General features: G+C 39.2%; 1 protein-coding gene across 3 annotated transcripts in view; it reads left to right on the plus strand.

The window, feature by feature from the left end:
- Positions 1 to 19,712, plus strand: part of WASHC5 (WASH complex subunit 5) — a 73,648-nt gene that overhangs the window by 39,774 nt on the left and 14,162 nt on the right. For all 3 annotated transcript variants that reach the window (XM_043976621.1, XM_043976620.1, XM_043976622.1), the window contains 10 exons: positions 864 to 974; positions 3,695 to 3,835; positions 4,961 to 5,041; positions 7,441 to 7,542; positions 8,245 to 8,424; positions 10,906 to 11,030; positions 16,197 to 16,359; positions 17,062 to 17,164; positions 17,253 to 17,332; positions 19,119 to 19,222. In XM_043976621.1, the coding sequence (XP_043832556.1) occupies positions 864 to 974; positions 3,695 to 3,835; positions 4,961 to 5,041; positions 7,441 to 7,542; positions 8,245 to 8,424; positions 10,906 to 11,030; positions 16,197 to 16,359; positions 17,062 to 17,164; positions 17,253 to 17,332; positions 19,119 to 19,222 (1,190 nt within the window). The remainder of the gene's footprint in view (positions 1 to 863; positions 975 to 3,694; positions 3,836 to 4,960; positions 5,042 to 7,440; positions 7,543 to 8,244; positions 8,425 to 10,905; positions 11,031 to 16,196; positions 16,360 to 17,061; positions 17,165 to 17,252; positions 17,333 to 19,118; positions 19,223 to 19,712) is intronic.

The following is a 19,712-nucleotide window of genomic DNA, read 5'->3' on the forward strand; positions in this document are numbered from 1 at the left end:
CAGACAAACCAAAACTATATGTAGTCATATGAAAAAATGCTCTAAATCAGTATTGATCAGAGAAATGCAAATTAAAAGAACTCACCTCATACCTTTGAGAAAAAAAGAAAAATGTTGGGTGGGATGTGAGAGAACTGGGGTGCTAATCCACTGTTGGTGGAACTGAACAGATCCAACCATTCTGGAGGACAATTTAGAACTATACACAAAGGGTTATAAAACTGTATATCCTTTGATCAAGCAATACCACTGCTAGGTTTATATCCCAAAAGACATACCCCCCCAAAAGAAAAAAGGCCATATATATATATATATATATATATATATATATATATATATATATATATATATATACAAAACAGATAAAATAAATATATAGATAAATGGATAAATAGATAAATAAATGCTTGTAGAATGAGACTTTCCCTCATCTAATCTTCCCTCAATTCCATCAGAATCTCAATTTGACCTGGAAATTTTACCCCAATTTTGCAGTTAACTTTGCACCCATATCTTGGTGGGCCAAGTACATAACTGAGTAATGCACTAGAGGACAAGAACACCATTTTCATTTTGGAGAAACTGATTTTTCTGAAGATGTTATGCCCCTGATGACTATGCTAGATTCCTTTCCACTACCCCACTAACAATACATAGGTTAAAATTATAAGAAAAAAATGTAGTGGCTACCAATGGATAACTGGAACAACTAGGTGGTACAGTAGATAGAATATGGACTTGGAATCAGGGAGAGATGGATTCAAATGTTACCTCAAACACTTAATCTCTTCTAGCCTCAGTTTTCTCATTTGTAAAATGAGTATAATAATTTCTAATTATCTCTAATCTTCCTTTATTTTTAGCTTGCCTCTGCCCTTGACTTGCCCCTTCTTCGAATCAATCAGGCAAATAGCCCTGACCTTCTCAGTGTATCCCAGTATTATTCTGGAGAACTGGTTTCCTATGTAAGAAAGGTAAGAAGTTATTATGATGTACTTAATTTTTATTACATAATAACCATTGTCATTATGACGTGAGTGAAGAATACCTTATTAAAATAAGCCAGAGTCTGTTCTCCTTGATTTTAGTTTAGTTGCTAAAATGTTCATTAACTAAAAAATATCGTTTTCCATTTAAAAAGAATGCATATATACTTACTCTTTAAGTCCTCCTTTGGAAGACATGCTGATAATACTCTTTTGAATGTATATAGTACCTTTACTTTCTTTTTTTCCCCTTTTTTTAAGTAATAAACATTTTATATATAGTTTCCAATTTTTATCCCTCCTTCCCTCTCCTCTCCCCTCTTCCTGAGGCGGCAAGCAATCAGATATGGGTTATACATGTACGATTTTGTAAAACATTACCATATTAGTAATTTTGTATAAGAAAAAAAATAAAAGTGAAAAATAGCATATCATACTTCAGTCTGTGTTCCATCAATATCAGTTCTTTCTTTAGAGGTAGATAATATGCTTCATCATTAGTCCTTTGGGATTGTCTTGGATCATTGTATTGCTGAGAAGAGTAAAGTCATTCACAGTTCTTTGTCAAACAGTATTGCTGTCTCTGTGCGCAATGTTCCCTTGGTTCTGCTCACTTCACTATACAGCAGTTCATACAAGTCTTTCTAGGTCTTTCTGCTTGTCATTTCTTATAGCACAATAATATTCCATCCCCATCATATACCATACCTTGTTTAGCTATTCCCCAGTTGATGGGCATCCCTTTGATTTCCAATTATGAGCCACTACAGAAAACTGCTATGAATATTTTTGTACAAATAGTACCTTTACTTTCCAAGCCTTTTTTCCTCTACTATATTTCCTGATTCATAGTTGGGGGATCTGAGCCATAGTTGTTGGCAAGTTGTCTCTCCCATTAGACTCAGCTCCTGGAGAGAAGGGACCAGGTTTTTAGCATTTGTTTTGTTTTTTGCCTTTCCTTGTATTCCCGGCACTTAGCTTGGTAGGAACTTAATAAATACTTGTGGACCTGACTGAACTTGAGTCAGAACTGAGATTTAGAGACAAGTCTCTAAAATCAACCCATTTTATAGATAAGAAAAATGAGGCCCCAGGGTGAAAGTGGCTTGGCCAATCTTACACATTCAGTTAGGGAGGTCTCATGAGAACCAGAGCAAAGGGAACCCAAGTCTTCTCTGCGTTGTGACATTTAATCTTAAATTTCTTTAGCGTGATTTCCTTTAATCATACTTACTTAATCCTTTGCCAGTTCAATTCAGTAAACATTTATTAAGTACCTACTATGGACTAGACACTGAGGATACAAGACAAAAACAAAACACTATAGTTTTAAGTTTACTTTCTGTTTACATTATATGCATTTTATATACATAGTTATTGGTGTGTTATCTATCCTGGTAGAATAGGGACTGTGTATTTGCCTTTCTTTGTATTCCCGGAGTTTAGCACAGTGCCTGGCACATAGTAGGCACTTAATAAATGCGTGTTGACCAACTGACTGCCCTTGGGCAGCTTAGTTTTTATTGGAGAATTACAACGTAGATACAGACAAATATAATACAAAGGTATTTGAGGCTGGAGAGATTGTAAATGTCTGGTGGGAATCAGGGAAGGATTCATCAAACTGATGGTAACTTAGTTGAGCCTTGTTGGAACACAAGTATTCTGAGAGGATGACAAAGGAGAGTACATTCTGAAGAGCAAATGGCTTGTTGGATTGTGGGAAGTAGGAAATGGAGTATTGAGTTTGGGAGATAGCTTGTAGACCAATGTAGCTGGAAGAGAGCTAGTGATTCAGATTGGCATTTGATGGTTCACAACTGGAATTCAAGAGAGATGAGGGAGGGCTATCTAGATTTGGAAGTCATCTACATAAAAATGATACTTAAACTCATGGAAAGTGACAAGATCCTGAAAAAAGGTATGTGGAGGAAGAGAAGCGGGCAGGCCCAGGACAGCCCTCTGGGAAACCCCCCATTAGGGACAGGAGATAGAGCCTCAGAAGAAACAGTCAGAAATCCAGGTAGAGAACCCAGACTGAGCAGCCTCTCAGGAGCCAGGGGTGGAAAGGAGAGGGATCAGTAGTAACTGAGCTGTAAAAATGTGAAGGACAATAAGAATCTAGAAAAGGCCTTCACATTCATCAGGTAAAAAAGTTATTTAAAAGGTCATTTACTAGCTTGAAGAGAAAAGTTCTAGGCAATAGATGGGGTCAGAAACAAAATTTCAAGAGACTTAGAAGTGAGTGGGTGGTGAGAAAGAGAAGACAGCAAGAATAGGTTCTTTATGAATTTGGTAATAAAAGGAGAGACAGTGAGATGGGCATGGTCACGTGAAGTTTTTTTTTAAGGCTGGATAAACTAAGACATGTTTGTAGATGCTGGTGAAAGAGCAAGTATACAGTGAGCGATTGATATTAGAAGGAGATCTTGAATGTGTATATGAGACAATCAGTGATAGAAGAGGCAAGAGGAGAGGGGATCCAGGGCACAGGAAGACCGGCCTTGGAAAAAGAAAGAGCTACCTCTTCCTCAGAGACAAGAATAAAGGAGGAAAAGATGTGATGATGTAGAGAGGCTATAAGGTATGTAATTGGGGAGAAGAGGGAATTTATAGGCAGATAGCCCCTCCTTTCATCTTAACAAAGATATTCAGTGACACTGGGGCTATCCAGTTAATGCTTTTTCCCCTTTATTTCTTCTTTCAAGGTTTTGCAAATTATTCCAGAAAGTATGTTTACTTCTCTTCTGAAGATCATAAAGCTTCAAACCCATGATATCATCGAAGTACCTACCCGCCTAGACAAAGACAAACTAAGAGACTATGCTCAACTGAGCCCACGATATGAGGTTCCTTTGACATTTAAAGTTTTACATTTTTGTGTTTTGAATCAGATATCATAATATCACCCCAAGGCCATTCAGTTAGCTCTCTATCCCACCCACATGAAAATCCACCTTGATTCTACAGACTTCTGGGACGGACATTTTCCCCCTCTTTGATAGTCTCATGACTTAACAACTTCTGGCTTTGGGGAAACCTTCATCTTGTTATTACCCAATTTCCCCAGATTTGATTTTAAGGTCATTTGCTCTTATTCAACTGTCATTGGAGTTAGGCCACAGGTAATTACAGTCCTCTATATGATCTTCTCTTAAAGATGATTACTGAAATTTTCTTCAGGTTATATAGTCTCTCTAAGCTAAATAGTCAATCCAGTCAACATTGATGCCTCAAAGACCATCTGTTTTTCCCCCCTGAGCTTAAACAAAAGATTTTAAAAGCTATGTAGTGCAAATTGAGAACAAAACTGTGATTCATGCTAAGTATTCAGATGAATTCAATGGCAACTCAAGCACCCATTCCTCAATCTAAGAGCTTGGCCTGCCTTCCTTCTCCTAACTGTCAGCATTTAGGACAGAGTCCTCACATCTGCCTCCTTTGTTAAGTGTCTTTCATTGATTTTCAGAGAGGAAGTTGGGAGGCTAAGAATGAATAAGAGCATTTTCAGACTCTTAAAATATAATTAGAAGAGACTTAGAGATCATCTAGTCCCATTCCCTCATGTTACAATTTTTTTTTTTTTAGTGAGGCAATTGGGGTTAAGTGACTTGCCCACGGTCACACAGCTAGTAAGTGTTAAGTGTCTGAGGCTGGATTTGAACTCAGGTACTCCTGACTTCAGGGTCAGTGCTCTATCCACTGCGCCACCTAGCTGCCCCTCATGTTACAATTTTACAATGGAGGAACCCAAGGCCCAGAGAAGTTAAGTGGCTTAACCACAGTCAAACGATTAGTGGGTGTTAGGACCAGTCCTAGAGTCCAGCCTAGCATCATTACCATTAATCAGTTCAGCCAAACGATGAAGACACAGACACCCACCTCACTGCTCCCTTCAGCCACTTAGCCAGTCATTGGTGTTTCTTTTCCTTTCTGTAAAAATGGTTTATCTTAATTGTTTCTTTCCATTAAAGGTCGCCAAGCTTACCCATGCTATTTCCATCTTTACTGAAGGCATCTTAATGATGAAAACAACTTTGGTTGGCATTATTAAGGTAATAACACCCTGTGGACCCTTTCTTACCTTCAGAGTCAGAAAGCAAATTATTCTACTGCTCATGTCCACTTGCCCACGAATAGAAAATTACTATGACTTACACAATACGGCCAATTCTGTTGGCACACTTCTGTGTGCATGCAGGATTAGGAATTAGGAGTTGAAAGTCCTGTCTCCATTGCTTCACTGTAGTTTCTTGTTCCTCATTTTCCTTTGTATATTAACAATGGAAAGGGATAGTAAGGCCTTGTTTCATAGCATGCTCACGGTTGGTCTTGTTACTCTTTGGTTCTACATCTGTACAGAAAATAGCATATATTGCTTCAGGAACTGTCTGGATATTGGAACAACACTTTTTGGTATATTCCCTGCAAAAAAGAGAAAAAAATCTTTAGTCCCTTACATTGAAGAATAATAGTGACTTACAGTTTGTTGATCTTTTTACTTTCCAAACTATACTATTTACACTGATTCATTCATTTGGTAACTATTTATTGAATGCCTACTTTGTGTAAAGTATGGTGCTAGGCACTGGGATAGATAGAAAAGTAATCAAGGCATAGTCCCTACCTTCATGAAGCTTAAAGTTTAGTGCAGATTCAGGCGAGAGATATGCAGCGTGAACACAGTATAGACACCAATGTAGAGTAACCACAATGCAGAATGATAGATGATGAGAATGAAAAAGTGCAACAGAAAAAACAAAAGATTATTTCTAACAAAGAACTTCATAGAAGTTTTAGAGAAGAGGTGTTGTTTGAACCACCGTGAAAGATAGGGAAAGAGTGTAAGAAGAGGATGTAGAGGAGGAGATTTTAGGCATAGAGTATGGCATGGAATGTGGCAAACTTACCTAACCAAATCCTTGCATTCCTTTTTTGAGAAATGTAGCTATTGCTGATGACTCAAAACTAGATACTGTATAACAAGATCCAAAATCATGTGGGCAGGCTAGAACAGCAGGACAAATCAAAAATGATGAAATGTTAACAGAGATTATAGAGTCCTGCATTCAGATTCTAAAAGTCAACTTCACAGTCAATCAGTAAACATTTATTAACTGCCTCTTATAAGCCAAGCATTGTGCTAGGCACTAGGGTAACATACACAAAGAATGAAGCAATCAAGTATGGGGAAAGGGAGGTATGGCAAACTAACTGGACTGGGCACAAGGACGATCCATCTGAAGTCTGTCCTGATGAGGTTGCATTAGGAATATTGTGCTTAGTTCAGACTGCCATATTTAGGAAGGACACAGACAAAGGAGAAAATATCCAAAAGAAGACAACTGGGGGCACAGCTAGGTGGCACAGTGGATAAAGCACCAGCTCTGGATTCAGGTAGGACCTGAGTTCAAATCTGGCCTCAGACACTTGACACTAGCTGTGTGACCTTGGCAAATGACTTAACCTTCATTGCCCCACAAAAGAATAAAAAAATTTAGGAAAAAAAAAAGAAGACAACTGGGATGGTGAGGGGACTGGAGAATGGTCATTGAAGGAACTGAGGACATTTGGCCTAGAGAAGAGAAGGCTTAGGAACATAACAGTTGAGTTCAGTTATTTAAAGAGTGATTAGGGGCAGCTGCGTGGCACAGTGTGAATAGAGTCAGTGGTCCTGGAGTCAGAAGGATCTGAGTTCAAAATAGGCCTCGGACACTATTTGTGTGACCCTTGGCTCAAAAAACACACACACACAACAAACAAACAAAAAAGAGTGATTATACTTGTTCTGCTCAGCCCCAAAGGTCAGAACTGGTAACAGTGAATTAGAATCAAACCCTGAGAATATGTAAGGGTAAGAGAAGATTGTTTGCTTCTATTGTCTCCCTAGCCACAGCTGCAAGTTACATAGCACCTAATAGAATAGCAAGCCAACGATTCTCTGAGGAAAGAACATTACTGAGTCTTCAAAGCAGCCCAGTGTACACATACACTCTCTGATGGTCCACATACAGGCTTAAGTTTCTCCTAAAGTACATTGCTGTGAATGCGACTCATCTAAGTTCAGATCCATTTCATTGTTTCTTTCAGCCACTCTTCTCCAGTGCCAAGATTAGATACTTGTTCATTTCTCTTAATTATTCATCTTATTAATTATTAAAAATTGATCATTTATAATTATGAATTAATAAATGTGACAATTTCAGAGCAATTTGACATCTCATTAAGGGCAAACACCATCACAGTTCCATCTAGCAAAATTATCAGTGTCCCTATGTTCCCCAAACAAACCACGTCCCAAACAAGGAATTGATTGGGGGAGAAAGCCTAGAGTCTTCAGCTATGAGTTTGAGAACAACCTTATTGTCATTCTAGAAGCTAGCCTCTATTAGATTCTTAAAGAGTTTGTCTTCATTTTCCTAACCTATTTGCCATTTTTTTGGTTCTGACTTAGGTGGACCCAAAGCAATTATTAGAAGATGGGATAAGGAAGGAGCTGGTTAAACGTGTCGCTCTTGCTCTTCATAGGGGACTCATCTTTAACCCTCGAGCCAAGGTACCACCAGAGCAGTCTAAAACAGTCCCTTTTCTGTCTGCACCACAGAAATCAGGACAGAGTATGATTTTTTACATCATTGTGCAACAAAAGTTATCCATTCATATTTTAATGCCTAGTTCTTAAAAAAGAAACAAAGAACTATTTCCTCCCATCATTTGTTAGCCCACCCATATTCATATTTTGAACTAACACTTAAGAGCCAGAAAAATCACCCACATTTAAAGGCATCCCAGACTCCTAAGTGACCTTGCTTTGCTTTAGCTGTTAGAGAATGTGATTCATTGTATCAGGAGAAGGGGCCCAGAATTGACAAGTGAGAAATATTTCAAATATATTTGGTTTTAAATGTTTAAGACTACAGATGTAATTAGCAAGTGAATTTTTATACTAAATTAGCCTTGAAAATAAGTTATGAAAAAGGTCACCCTACACTAGATTTTTTCAGGACATCTTTTTTACAGTAATTATGTTAGTAAAAAGGAATGAAACTAGCATTCTTTTCTACTCACTTGACAATTGTTGCTCCCCAAGATGAGTTAGAAAGCAGCTTCTTAAAAAGTTGTTTTAAACTTTGACTTTGCATACTTGTTGAGGAATCATTTAATGTCACCTCTACCTTTTCTTCTATGTTGATATAAATTGGAGTAAAACATACAACCTACCCCATTTAATAAACTTAATTTTTTTTCTTTTGCATAGGCAAGTGAACTGATGCCCAAGTTGAAGGACATGGGAGCTACCATGGATGGATTCCATCGTTCTTTTGAATATATCCAGGACTATGTCAATATTTATGGTCTCAAGATTTGGCAGGAAGAAGTATCTCGTATTATCAATTATAATGTGGAGCAGGAGTGCAATAACTTCTTAAGAACAAAGGTATTTAATTTACAGATTGATGATTTATTTTAGTGAATTTTGTACATATCAGAACCTTAATGATACAGAAACTCAAAAGACTCAGAAATACCAAAAATAGATTTTTTTAAAACTCCTTAAAATAATTGCCAAAAATGTGAATTGGTCACTTAGCAAATATTTAGTACCTACTCTGTCTGAGATAGTGGGAACCTCAAGGAAATTAAAAATAAATAAAATATGACCCTTGCAGAGCTTACAATCTACTAATAGATTTTTTAAAAATAGACAAATGGCTACAATACAAAATAATTTGTGATAAGTGCTATATTGTGTACAATTCAAGGCCTATAGGAATCCAGAGGAGAAAGATCATCTGTGACCAGGATAATCAAAGTTTTCATATGTGGGTGGCATTCATGCTGGGCTTTAAAGGATAGGAATGATTTCAGTATGTGAAGATGAGTGGAAGAGAGCATTCCAAGCGGAGAAAACAGCCTGAACAAGCTGATGGAAGCAGGGAGATGACAGGGAAGACCTGGCAAATTGGGGCCAGATTATGGGAGGTTCTGCTGAGTGGAGATTTTATTTAATGAGCAAAGCACTGGGAACACAAAGAAAAAAACAAAATCATCCTTGCTCTGGAGGACCTCACATTCTGATTGAGGAAGAAAACAAGTATAAGACAGTCAGCCTCAGGGCAGATGGGGGGAGTGGGTTAGAAACAGAGCCGGGACTCTGTATTCCTCCCCAAAGGAGTTGCAATAGAGGGTCAGCGTTCTGCCAGGACGGGGTAAAGAGGAAGACAGCACTGGCAGGAAAGTTGGGAGGAAAAAACTTCCCAAAGTAGCTACATCTTCAGGGCCCATTGGATGGTATCCCGGCCAAACGGGCTGGTAACAAAGTAATAGTCACTCCACTGTTGCCGCCTACTAAGCCTGTAGGACTGGGGGAGAGTGGTATGCTGCCTGACCTTGGGAAATCAATGAAACTCCCAGGGCCTTGCTTTCTCCACTTACAGAAAGAGGGGTTATACTAGCTGACCTCTGAGGTCCTTTGCTGCCCTAGATATGTGATTTTATGGTCATCTGAACTAGCTTGGTGGCCCTGGAAGTTAAAAAAAAAAAAAAAAGGATGAACAATACCATAGGAGAGGCAGATATCTGTGTGACCAGACCTCTGGACTTGGAATCAGGAAAAACTCAGGTTTAAATCTCAGTCAGTAAACATTTATGAAGTGCTTACCTGCTGTGTGACCTTCAGTAAATCACTTAAACCTCTCTGAATTTGTTTTCTCACTTGTAAAATGGAGCTAATAATAAATACCTGAAAGACCTACCTCCCAACGTTATTGTAAGGATCAAATGAGATAATGTATTCGAAACACTGTAAAAACCTTAAAATTTTATATGTCAGCTGTTATTATTAAGGAAAAGTCAGCAGGTCTCAGCAACTCCTTGAATGTGGAAGTATATAAAGATTGCTCTGAGGTGTCAAATCAGTTGGATTCAGAGAATGATGATGCCATTAGTAGAAATAGAGAAATAAGAGGGGCAGCTAGGTGGCGCAGTGGATAGAGCACCGGCCCTGGATTCAGGAGGACCTGAGTTCAAATCCAGACTCAGACACTTGACACTTACTAGCTGTGTGACCCTAGGCAAGTCACTTAACCCCAATTGCCTCACCACAAAAAATTAATTAATTAAAATAAATTTTTAAAAAAAGACAAAAAAAAAGAAATAGAGAAATAAGGAGGACGATTTGGTTTGGGATGGTAATGGGCAGGAAGAAGATGGTGATTTCAGTTTTAGAAGGATTCAGTTTGGGTTGGCAGGACGTTGAGGCATCAATCTTGAGCAGGTCCTTTTAAAGGTCCAGTTAGAGCTCAACAGTCGAGTCCCAAGATCCTTATTTGGGCGTCACCATGTAAAGATGACAGAAGCCATGGGGGAAGACGAGTTCTGCTAGAGCTGCTTTATATAAATTTCAGTGAAGTGGGTTGCACAGTTTCTTCCAATAACCTGTTCCATAATTTAATAATTATATGGTCACTGCTCTCAAGTTTTTTAGTCTATAGAACTAGACATATCCCATACTCCATCTCACTTTCATATTTGAGGATAGAAGTTTATCATGGGTAATGGTTATAAATGTACACTTAAACTACTCCCATAGGACAGGTAACAATAATTAATAATAATATAATAAACACATAGAGAAAGATCGTATTCATAGGGCAAAAACGACATGTCTCAGGCCATATAATTAACTTTTTCCCAATCTTGTGAGACTGTAAGGTCACTTAAATTTGGTAATTTTTTTTTCTCATCTGTACAGAAAGTATAAGGAATTGGCTTGCATTGTTATACTAATTTGGACTTCGAAATAAAAGGAGCATTTATTTTTGTTATTCTTAATGCTTCGATTGTAGCAGTAAATTATTTTTTAAGAAAAAAATCCATCTCCCCTAACCCAAAATATGCTTATGGTTTTCACTTTTAGATTCAGGATTGGCAAAGCATGTATCAGTCTACTCATATTCCTATACCAAAATTCACCCCAGTCGATGAGTCTGTAACTTTTATTGGTCGGCTCTGCAGAGAAATACTACGGATTACAGACCCCAAGTAAGTATATTTGAGCTTCACTAAATCTTGGGCACCCCGGCTAATTTAATCTTTTTGCATAGTGTGGAAAAGGCCCTGGCTTTGGATGTCTAAGCTCAAATGCTAGCTCTGCCTTTACTAACTAAATGATCAAGAGCGAGTCACTTAATTTCTCTAATCATCAGGTTACTTTCTGTAAATTGGATATAATTCTTTTTTGGTACTTCTGCTTCATAGTATTATTGGGACAGAAACCCTTTATACCTTAAAGCACCATATAAATGTACAAGTGTCTAAAATATAAAATGATAAATGTCTAAATATGTATAAATGACAAATATAGCTGTCATTTTTTATACAGTTAATCACTTGTTTACGTATCCAGATTACATGCTTTCCCAAGTTCCTTAAAAATCACACTCACTGGCAGAAAAGAAGTCTCTGTGATTGTTCAAAATCCTCTGCAGAATAATTCTTTGTGCTTACCCCACTGCTCAAGTATTCATAGAAATGCTTAAGAAATTCACCATTCATCTGGGGGCTTACCAGAGTGATGTATGGCTCCCATTCAGCCCCTTCAGTCTTTTCAGATATCCCTCCTTTTCTTCCCCATCAGAATGAGTGATGATTGGATCGCTAGAATTTTGTTCTGAAGAATCCTCAATGCCCCCTTGTGGAGTGACAGTTCCTGTCAGTTCTACTTTGGAACCAGTCCTTTCTTTGCCAGAATTTAGTACTGAATAGTTAAACCTCTCTTTACTTATTCCACTTTTCTAAAAGGTAAAATTGTCATCAAAGAAAGTTAAGAATTTCTTGGCCAGTCTGCTCTCACTAATAATACTCATTTCTGTAAATCTCTATAATAATATATAACAACTGGCATTGATAGAGAGACCATACTATCTAGTAGGAAGGACAGCCCATTGAGCTGGTCCATCAGTACATATATCTTGGATGGATGCTGTAATTGAACAGGGAACTGAGCCCAGGATTAAACAGAAGTAAGAGAGAGTAAACTAGATTTTATTTGCGAAGTTGGACTGGGCTTTCAGCAATCTCAAGCTACTCTAGGTGACACAGAGCATTTGACCTAGAGTCAGGAAGGCCTGAGTTCAAATTCAGCCTCAGAGACTTACTAGCTATGTGATGATCCTGGGGGAGTCACTTAACCTCTGTTTGCCTTAGTGACCAGAGCTCATGTAAGTCTTCCTGTGCTTTTTCTACATTCTCCATAAACATCATTTCCTACTAAAGCACATCAATATTTCATTACATTCATGCATTGGATTTGTTTCATTCCCCAAATGATATGCATCGAGTTCTTTGCTATTAGAAAAAGTACTACTAAAAATTTTTGGTTGTATATGGGACCTTTTATTCTTTGGCCCTCTTTGAGATATGGGTCAAAGATTGTGAACATTTTCATCACCTTCTTAGTGTAATTCCAAATTGCTTTCCAGAATGTTCATCATCAACAGTTTGCTGGTTTAAAGTAAAAATACCCATCTCCAGTATATTCCAGTATCCTCCCAGGGAGGCTATATGGTTACAAATAGTAGACTGCTAGGCAGCTAGGTGGTGCAGTGGATAGAGCACCGGCCCTGGATTCAGGAGGACCTGAGTTCAAATCTGGCCTCAGACACATGACACTTACTAGCTGTGTGACCCTGGGCAAGTCACTTAACCCTTTTTGCCCTGCACAAAAAAAAAGAAAGAAAGAAACACCAGTAGTAGACTTCCATAAGCTCCAAAGAATCAGAATTGTTTGTTACCCAAAGGGCAATGGTGCATATAAATAGGCTGCAACATTCTTTTGATGTCCCCATCTCCTAGTGGAGTACCTTATTGTGTCAGATGATTAAAAAATGCTTGCCAAATCGAATTATTGACAAGGGATTAGCATAAAAGATGTGAACCAGGAAACACACAATTGGGAAAGTAGATGGGCTAGTCACATCAAAAGAGTGAAGGAGAATAGATAGATGGCACTGAATGTTTTCCTCTTACCCCTTAATGTTAAAAGACCTTCAGGGGGGCAGCTAGGTGGCACAGTGGATAGAGCACTGGCCCTGAATTCAGGAGGACCTGAGTTCAAATCCGGCCTCAGACACTTAACACTGTAACCCCAGTTGCTACACACACACACACACACACACACACACACGACCTTCATGAAAACCTTGTGGATCCTTTACAAAGATTTATGAGAGGATATGGACAGAAGTTACACAAAATGAGATTATGTTATCTCTGCTCTTGGAAGGAATAATCACATCTCTGGGATTTTGGATTCACTGAACTATTAATGTTTTCTTTAAAGGTTTATGCTTTAAAAAACATTTTCTTTCCAATCACCCCAGAGATACGAGTACAAATATTGTTGTCATTTCAAAGATGGAGAAACTGAGGCTCAGAGTGGTAAAATGATTTGCCCATCTCACTTAACTAATGGACATTAATTAGTCAATTAACAAGCATTCTTCAGGGGCCTAATACATGCCAGGCATTATAGCAGGCATTGGGGATACAAGGACCAAAATGAAACAGCTCCTTATCCCCAAGGAGCTATTTGATCAGGAGAGAAAGCCCCTACAAGAATAAGTGTATACAAAGGGATGGGTCTAGGTGCTGAACCCATGATGTCATTGATAGAGGAAGTGTGTAGATGAGGAAATGTAGCCCATGGCGGGTGGCACCTTGTCTGCTAGTTGTACTAGAGACTTGTCTAGACTACTGAGAGGTTAAGTGACTTGCCTGAGGTCATGGGTGGGATGAGGGAAGAGAAGCAGCCTTTATTAAGCTCCTGCTGTGTGCCTTACACTGTGCTCTGAGCACTTTACAGATATTATCTCAGGGAGACTTAGACCCAGGTCTTTCTGGTTTGGAGGCCAGCCCTCCCCACTATGCCATAGCTGCTCCTTTAAACACAAAGTCCATGCAGAACAAATACAAGATACATTTATAAGGGGAGGACACTAGTAGCTGGGGCAGAGGAGGTGGGGGAGATCAGAAAAGGCCTCATGTAGACATTGGCACTCAAGCAGACTTTTGAAAGAAAGAAGAGTTGGCTTGTCCCTAGATGGAGTAGGGAGCCTTGTGGAGTTCATTGAGTAGAAGAGTGACTTCAACTTTAGGAAAATCCCTTTGCTACTTGTGTGCAGGTTAGGTTGGGGAGGGGTGGGACTTGTAGCAGGAAGGCCAGTTAGGAGGCTGTTGGAACAGTCCAGGCAAGAGGTGCTAAGGGCCTGCACTAGGGTGGGAGCCACGACTGGGGAGAAGGGAATGGAGGTGGGAGATACTGTAGTGGTAGGAATGAGAAGATTTGGCCAGTGGTTGGATATGCCAGGAGAGGGAGAGGGAGGAGTAAAGGACATTGCCAAGATTGAGAACCCAGGGTTCTGGAAGAATGGTGGTGACAGAAAGGGGGGAAGTTCACGAGAGGAATGTGCTTGCCCTCAGCAGCATTTGAATCCAGGTCTCCTGGCTTGTGGTCCAGTGCCTTTTCTCCATAGCACATTGGCTCTTACTACACCATCTCTCCCAGGATCTTTATTTGGTCAAGATAGAGAACAGCTGATTAGATGATTAGGCAGTTTTGTATAACTGGTCGCTGTGGCATGGTGATTCTGATAAAATGCCCCAGTGGTTGACCAAACCTAAAGTATATTGACAAATAAAGTGATGTCACCCTTGCAGGGCACTCTAGTGAAGTACCTCAAGCTTAATACCCTTTCATTTCAGTGTTTTTCTTGTGGATTGCTCTAATGGCAGTAATAGTACAGCAGATAAAGTTGGCACAAATAACTAATACATTGGATACCAAAATCTGGGTCTAAAAAGACTATTATAGGGCAGCTAGGTGGCACAGTGGATAGAGCACCAGCCCTGGAGTCAGGGGCACCTGAGTTCAGATCCGGCCTCGGACACTTGGCACTTACTGGCTGTGTGACCCTGGGCAAGTCACTTGACCCCAATGCCCCCCACACACACACACACACACAAGACTATTATAGCCTGAGATGGAGGACTAAAGTGAACAAATTGAAATTTAGCAAGATACAGTCCTCCTGTGGACTGTAAGGATTTGACTTAAGGCTTTAGGCCTCCCTGATGCCCAGTCGGTTTTTCCCTCTGATAACTGGTACCTTCAGCCCCAGGGCTCTTTCACCTTGCTTTCCTTCCTACACTTTCCTGACCCCAGAGCCCTAGATCCCTGATGGGCCTTTTCTGTCCTGGAGGTGATTTACCTCCATAGTAGTAGCTGACATTCTTCTGGAGTGCTTGAATGTTGGCAGAGTACCTTAGGTACATTATCCTGTGGTCAATAACATCTGGAAAAGGAAGTGAAGAGCCTCAGGAACAGGTCACAGACCACCCTGACTTCCTCTTTTGATAGTTACTAAACTAGTAAATCAGAGAGAAGAGCTAATGGGATTTGCCTAGACTTCTGCAGACATTTGATATAAAGTATTTCATACTGTTATTGTGGAGGGATGGAGAGGTGTGGACTAGACAGTGATAGAGTTTGATGTATTCAGAGCTGGTTGAGTAGTCAGAATCAAATCATAGTTATTAGCTGTTCCATGTCAGCTTGGCACAATTCCCTAATGGAGTGCCTAAGGGATCTTGGGCTTGCTCCTGTGCTGTTGAACTTTTTTTTCCCCAGTCATTTGGATAAAGGGACAACTGGCACACATCACCTTTTCAGTTGCTACAGAGCTGAGAGGATAGATAGTTAATGCACTGAACAGTAGAACTGGGATCCAAAAAGATCCCTCTCAGTATAGTGCAAAGAACATCAGTTCTGGAGTCCAAGGACCTGTATGCCACAAGGCTCTATTTTCTCACCAGCCTTTTGACATTTATGTGGGGGGCTGTGTGGAGATGTATGGTAAATTCTAGCCCACAGATCTTTCTGTATTGCAAAAGATTTTGCTGACATGATTCCAAAGCACCAAGTCAGTTTCACTGCCTTGATCACCCCAGTTATATGGTATAAATAAAGTGGAATAGAGTCATGTAACTGATTTTTTTTCTGCTTTCAAGTAGTTGTGTTCATATTGGACAGATAAATAAGGTAAGTCAAGGCTTATCACTAAGTCTTGATTTCTAAAAACCCGACAGAATTCAATTCACCTTAAAATATTTGTGTCCATTTTTGGTTTGGTTTTGTTACTTTTTTGCTAGAACAACTTGTTATATTGATCAGCTGAACACTTGGTATGACATGAAGACTCACCAGGAAGTGACCAGCAGCCATCTTTTCTCAGAAATCCAAACCACCTTAGGAACCTTTGGACTGAATGGGTTGGACAGGCTATTGTGTTTTATGATTGTCAAGGAATTGCAGGTAAGACTTAGAATCCCACTTGCCCTCCCTCTGTGTATGTCTTATTAGCCTCAGGAGAGATGGTAGTGAGTGGTACTGAATGAGTGACTGGAAATTTTTCTCCTAGTATTTTTTTTTTTTTGTATTTGTAAATCCTGATTCATAGAATTAACCATAAGAACAAATGAGTATTTTGGGAACCCATTTAATCACATCTCATTTCTTATAAACAAAAAGTTTTATCTTGTGAGACGTATGTTAGCAGCCAGTAAGCTCCCCAGCCAGAGATCTTCCTAATAGGAGCTGTCAATGCCTAATTTCTTCTGTGTTCCAAACGGTAAATGAAAAGCAGCATGGCATAGTAAGAATTGCAGTTAGTTGGGTTTGTGGCCAAGCAGACTTGGCTCAAATCCTGGCTCTGCTGCCTGCTCTTTGTGTGGCCTTCAGCGGGTCATTTCTCCTCTTTGGGCTTCACTTCCCTCAACTGTTAAAAAAAAAAAAATGAGGGTTGTAGCAGGTGAACTGGAAGGTCCCTTCAGATGCTGATGTTCTAAAACCAATGATCTGTCATCATGGCCACAGGTTTTCTAAGTTTCTTATATACTTTATTAAGAATACATTTCAAAATTGGAGTATATAATCCTTTTTTTTTTTTTGGATAGTGTTCGGGATTTGGGTCATTTGGGTCATTCTCTTTTTTCTATTTAAATATGCTTTCTATAGAATTTCCTCAGTATGTTTCAGAAAATTGTCCTTAGAGACAGACCTGTTCAGGATACCTTAAAAGCCCTTATGAATGTCATCAGTCCACTAAAAGGCATAGTAGGTAAGTGCCTTTCATTCAGTTTGCCATCACGTCTCATGTCATCATCTTTCTGGTTTACTAACTAGCTGATTGTGTCTTAACTTTCCAGCAAACGCAAATAAAACTTATTTTTCTGCCATTGCCAAGACTCAGAAGATTTGGACACCATATCTTGAGGCTATCATGAAGGTAAGCGTGTTTAATAAGTTAAGCCTCAGGTGGCCTTTTTTCCCTTTAACATAGTGATGCATGTTAAATATAAGTTTATTTTACGCTTGAGGAGTCTATGTCCTCACAAGTACTTCACTTTCCTGTCACTTAAAGGAACTCAATGTCACCATCCTCTCTGTTTTCATTTGCTTCTTTCCCTCCTCTCTCTGGAGCCATTCTTATAGTTGATTCATCCTTGCTTTCTGCAGAACACTTTTATTCTTGTAAAGAAGAATGTACTCTTGCAGCTGTAGTGGCAGACAGGATGGTCCTTTCTTTCCCCGTCGAAATACTCCCTTCCCCTCTCTTTGTAATGTGGTAAAGTTCGTCTGGTAAAGAAACACACTAAATTAATCTGCTCGGTCACAGAACCAACCATCTGAATGTTGGAATGGAATACATGGTGCATTGTGGTTGTGTAGATGGTTAGCAGCCTAAGCTATTTGGTACATGAACTGTCTTCTGTCAACAGAACACAGTGTCTTGGGTATGGACTAAGAAAAATAAATAGGATGAGGATTATTTGGTGTTTCTAAATCTGGCTTGTTTTGGAACAATATTATTATCGACCTCCTTACTTTCAACTCTGACATCAAAAGATGTTGTTCAGGAACCCATCATTCTTCTAAAAGGAGCAGCATGTCATAATGGAAAGAGCCCAGGATTTGAAGGGAGAGCACCAGGGTTCACGTGCCAGCTCTGCCAATTTACTACTTAAATGACCTTGAGCAAAGTCACTTCATCTCTCTGGGCCTCGGTTTCTTCATCTTTAAATTGAGGAATTGGACTAGGCACCATCCATGGTTCCCTTTCTGAGCTATACTGTCTTCTGCATGCTGGTTTCTTAGTTTGTGAGAGTCTGCCTTATAAACTTATTTTGTTCTTGACATTAACTAAAATAGCTTCTTTTTGGAAACATTATTAACTATCCAGACATCATCTCATTGGAGTTTCATATAAAGTAGCATCCTTTTCTTCCCATGTGTACATATATAAAATCAGGTACAATGATGACTTAAGGGTGTTTTGTTCTTTAGACAAGCTTTATAGGGCAGCTAGGTGGCGCAGTGGATAAAGCACTGGCCCTGGATTCAGGAGTACCTGAGTTCAAATCTGGCTTCAGACACTTGACACTTACTAGCTGTGTGACCCTGGGCAAGTCACTTAACCCCCATTGCCCCACAAAAAAAAAAGAAAGAAAGAATTTTTTTTTTAAATGCTGTATAAATGATTTGGAATGGGAGCTAATATGTAGTGATTGTCCCATCTTCAGGTGAAAAAAAACACCAATTTTTTCGAAGGAGGGAAAAACCAAGTCTATAAGCATAAACTACACTCTATGCCTGCTGTCTAGGGGAGGGGGGATGGAGGGGAAGGAGGGAGAAAAAATCTGAAATTGGAGAGCTTGTATAAACAAAAGTTGAGAACTATCTTTACATGTAATGGAAAAAAAAATAAAATACTTTATTAATTTAAAAAAAAACAAAAACAAAAAACCTACAATCTAGTTTTTGTGGGCCTGAGCAGTTAGAGTGCATGAGGGAGAATAATGCAAACTATCCTTCTGAGTCTGAGATACCATTTACATGACCCAGGAAGATGACATGAACATGTCCTGCAAGTAAATTCCTCCTCCCAGACAGTGGGTTCAGTGCTCTTCCCACCCTGCTGAATCTTATGACTTTCCTGGGCCACACTTGGATGCTTGAAATCCACCTTTCAATCTAATACTGTCTTCAACTGCACTTTCTCGCTTTTTTTATAGGTTGGACAGATGCAGATTTTGAGACAACAGATCGCCAATGAGCTAAATTACTCCTGCAGGTTTGATTCCAAACACCTGGCAGCAGCTTTGGAGAATCTCAATAAGTAAGAAGGAGTATTTGAAACAGCATTTTGTGCCGCTAGGAAAGTTCTTGATTTAAAATCAAGAACTCTTTTCTTAACTACCCTTTAGGGTATTTTATAAGTTTTCAGAAATTGACAATCATATTTTCATAGAATAATTGCATCTGTTACCTAGACAGCAAGGTGGTACAGTGGATGGAACACTGGGCCTGGAGTCAGGAAGACCTGAATTCAAACGCAGCCTCAGATACTTACAAGCTATGTGACCTTAGGCAAGTCACTTAACTATTGTTTGCCCCAGATTCCTCATTTGCAAAATAGAAATAATAATAGCACCTACCCCCAGGATTGTTCTAAGTATCAAATGAGATAATAATTGTAAAAGCACCTGAAACACAACAGGTGCTATATAAATCTTAGTTATTATTAATTATTATCATCACTGTTGTTATTATTCAGAAGACTTTCTTTTCCTCAGTATTGTAACTGATTTCTCTTGTTTTAATGACTC

Source organism: Dromiciops gliroides, chromosome 1 (genome assembly GCF_019393635.1).
Source record: "Dromiciops gliroides isolate mDroGli1 chromosome 1, mDroGli1.pri, whole genome shotgun sequence".
Lineage (NCBI taxonomy): Eukaryota > Metazoa > Chordata > Mammalia > Microbiotheria > Microbiotheriidae > Dromiciops > Dromiciops gliroides.